The sequence below is a fragment of the Bidens hawaiensis genome, unplaced genomic scaffold (assembly GCF_021521415.1).
Source record: "Bidens hawaiensis isolate Kalapana, Puna unplaced genomic scaffold, B.hawaiensis_p1.1 tig00002343_1, whole genome shotgun sequence".
In the NCBI taxonomy this organism is placed as follows: domain Eukaryota; kingdom Viridiplantae; phylum Streptophyta; class Magnoliopsida; order Asterales; family Asteraceae; genus Bidens; species Bidens hawaiensis.
This window is the reverse complement of record NW_027491127.1, coordinates 2,471,540-2,474,044: the sequence shown is the minus strand read 5'-3', so window position 1 is coordinate 2,474,044 and position 2,505 is coordinate 2,471,540. Positions and strand designations below refer to the sequence as shown.

The 2,505-nt window shown below is 35.6% G+C and overlaps 1 protein-coding gene across 1 annotated transcript; it reads right to left on the bottom strand.

Moving 5' to 3' along the window:
* Positions 1-863: 863 nt before the first annotated feature.
* LOC143618888 (F-box protein PP2-A15-like) lies at positions 864-1,668 on the bottom strand. Its single transcript, XM_077090945.1, has 2 exons — positions 1,514-1,668; positions 864-1,429 (listed from the first exon to the last, which is right to left on the bottom strand). The coding sequence occupies exons 1-2, from the start codon at positions 1,615-1,617 to the stop codon at positions 970-972; spliced, it is 564 nt and encodes a 187-aa protein (XP_076947060.1). The 5' UTR covers positions 1,618-1,668; the 3' UTR covers positions 864-969.
* Between the last annotated feature and the right edge of the window lie 837 nt (positions 1,669-2,505).

Below are 2,505 nucleotides of genomic sequence, written 5' to 3'. Positions count from 1 at the left end.
AGTGATTATTTACATAATTCAAATAGATATAGGCTGCTTACAAACTATAATACATACATGTAACATGTAAACTATGTCATTGCAATTTCATACTTCTACTTGTGTCTATCACCATTTGCGCCCAATGACAGTACCAAAAAACTTGGCCCAATAAAAATTTTAGGATCTAATTTGTGTAGGGCTTGACCCAAAGACTCTTTTTACTATAATTGGCCCAATAAAATTTGTATTTACTATATGCGTGGCAGTAAATTTCAGAATTATCTTTATGTCTTCTTTCCCAAAGTTCGTCCGGGCGTAAAAGATGAGTTGGCATGTTAACGGGCGTTAAACGCTACTCACATGGGGGCATTAAGGGTGTTAAGAGGGGAATATGTTAATGAGCGTGACGGTTGAGGGGTAAGAGCTGAACCTTGGGGTCTTTAACGTCATTAAAATAGTTAAAGTATTTCCTTGGTTTAAGGGGCGTAACTTTACTCAGTGAAATGGGGTGAATGGTGAAGTGAACTTATTGGGCGTGAATGTATACCTTATGGCCTAACAGACCATCTAATTATACTTAATCTAAGTTTGAAACACGTAACACCTAAATATTAATGCAAGTACGACAATTTTGACTCATATACTTATAAATAACCGATCTGTAGTTGTGTTGCGATCAAATCCATGAACTTAGCTAAAAAAATAGCCCAAATTGGTTTAAAGTTATTCACGATTGTTTGCGGCTCAGCCCATATTATAAATGGCCCGTAACAACCCGAAATGATCCTGACCATGATCATGCAACATTACAAAAACGGACCGTATACATTAAACACAACTACAAATGTACATCGGACCATATACAAACTACAAATGTACATGGAGATCACACGTACGTATAGCGTACCTAAATAAAGAAATTAACAAACCGCGCTATATTTCTTTATAAAAACCTTAAACTAAACGACATGTTCTAACTTCTTAGGGTCACTTCAACAATGTCTTCCTACTCTTTTTAAGATCACTCGGGATTATAGACACATTATCGACATAAATCCCACCTTTAGAATGCGTGCAATCTATCTGTTTCATCGAAAACCTGACTTCAGTAGCAGGATCCGACGCACTAACAATAAACTCCCCTACTTTATACTCGACCCAATAACCACGTTTATAACTACCAGTTATTTCATCTTTATCACAATCATCTAAAAAATATTCAGCGCACGCGTCTTGACCACCTGAAGTAGATAACTCAAACCTTACCGGTTTTATGTCCCAACCATGAGTGTTTTCAAAACTGCAAACGCGTCTTCCCAAACGTTTGGAGAATTTGCCTAGGTGTGTCCTGAATGATAATGTGTACACGTCGGCTGGAAACGGGAACTTGACGGAACCGTCTACTTCAAACCACCATATTTGCTGCAAATGGGCTGCAATGTTAAACCTGAAAAGTTGTAAGAGAATTAGTAATTTAGTGCATCAAGTTAAATAAAAATGATGGTACAAAATCGAATGAAAAGATACAAACCTAGATTCTTCAGTATGAATCCAGTTCCAGTATCTTCGATCTTCGATTCCGGTTATCGCCATTGCCTTTGCAGAGATTGAAACACATACTCTTCCGGTAACCATATCCAACCACACTTCCTGCAACTTCAAACGTTGCAATTAAAGCATCATGAAAGCATTCAAGTGCAGCACATTCCACATAACAATAGATGCATTCTGCCCAATTTTAGATGTAATTCACCTAAATTACAATCCATCATATCTTATTATAATATATAAGTAATTTGGGTTGCAACATGTCAACTTCTGGTGAAGTCTAGAATTTTTTTAGCACGTCTCTTTCGTATTAAAAAATAATGTTTTTTATAATAATTATATATATATATAATTTATTCTAATATTATATTGAAAGTTAGTAAAAAAAATAAGATTTCAACTATATTTTATCTTAAAATATAATTTTATAATTCTTAAAACTTCATTACTTCTTATTTTACCAATGCTGATGACATCTAACATACAAATATTCATAGAAACTATTAGATTACAATAGAGGTGGAAATGAGCTGATCAGCTTGTGAGCTACTCGAGCTTGGATCAATAAAAAAACTCGAAATGAAGCTTTTCGAGCTCTAGCCAAGCCTCAAATAAACTCGTTTAGCTATCGAGCCCGAGCTCGACCCTTGCATGGGAAGCTCATTTAGGGTCTCAAGCCTTAATGAACCTTGTATACTTTTAAGTTTTACATCTTTTGGACTTCTATATATTAATTTCACCTTGCCAAGCTCGAGCCGAGCTTTGGCTTGTTTAAGGTACAACATGAGCTCAAGCAGATATTTGGTGGATTGCCTCCTTTAATTAAGGTACTACACGAGCTAAATCTGAGCTAAGACTCGTTTAAGAAGCGGTGAATTGCAAGAAAAATTGAGTAGCGTGGGGTAACAAAAATTTGTTCAGGGGAAGCCTATTGCATAAAACAAAGAAAAAAAATTTGCACTAAAAACGTATTTC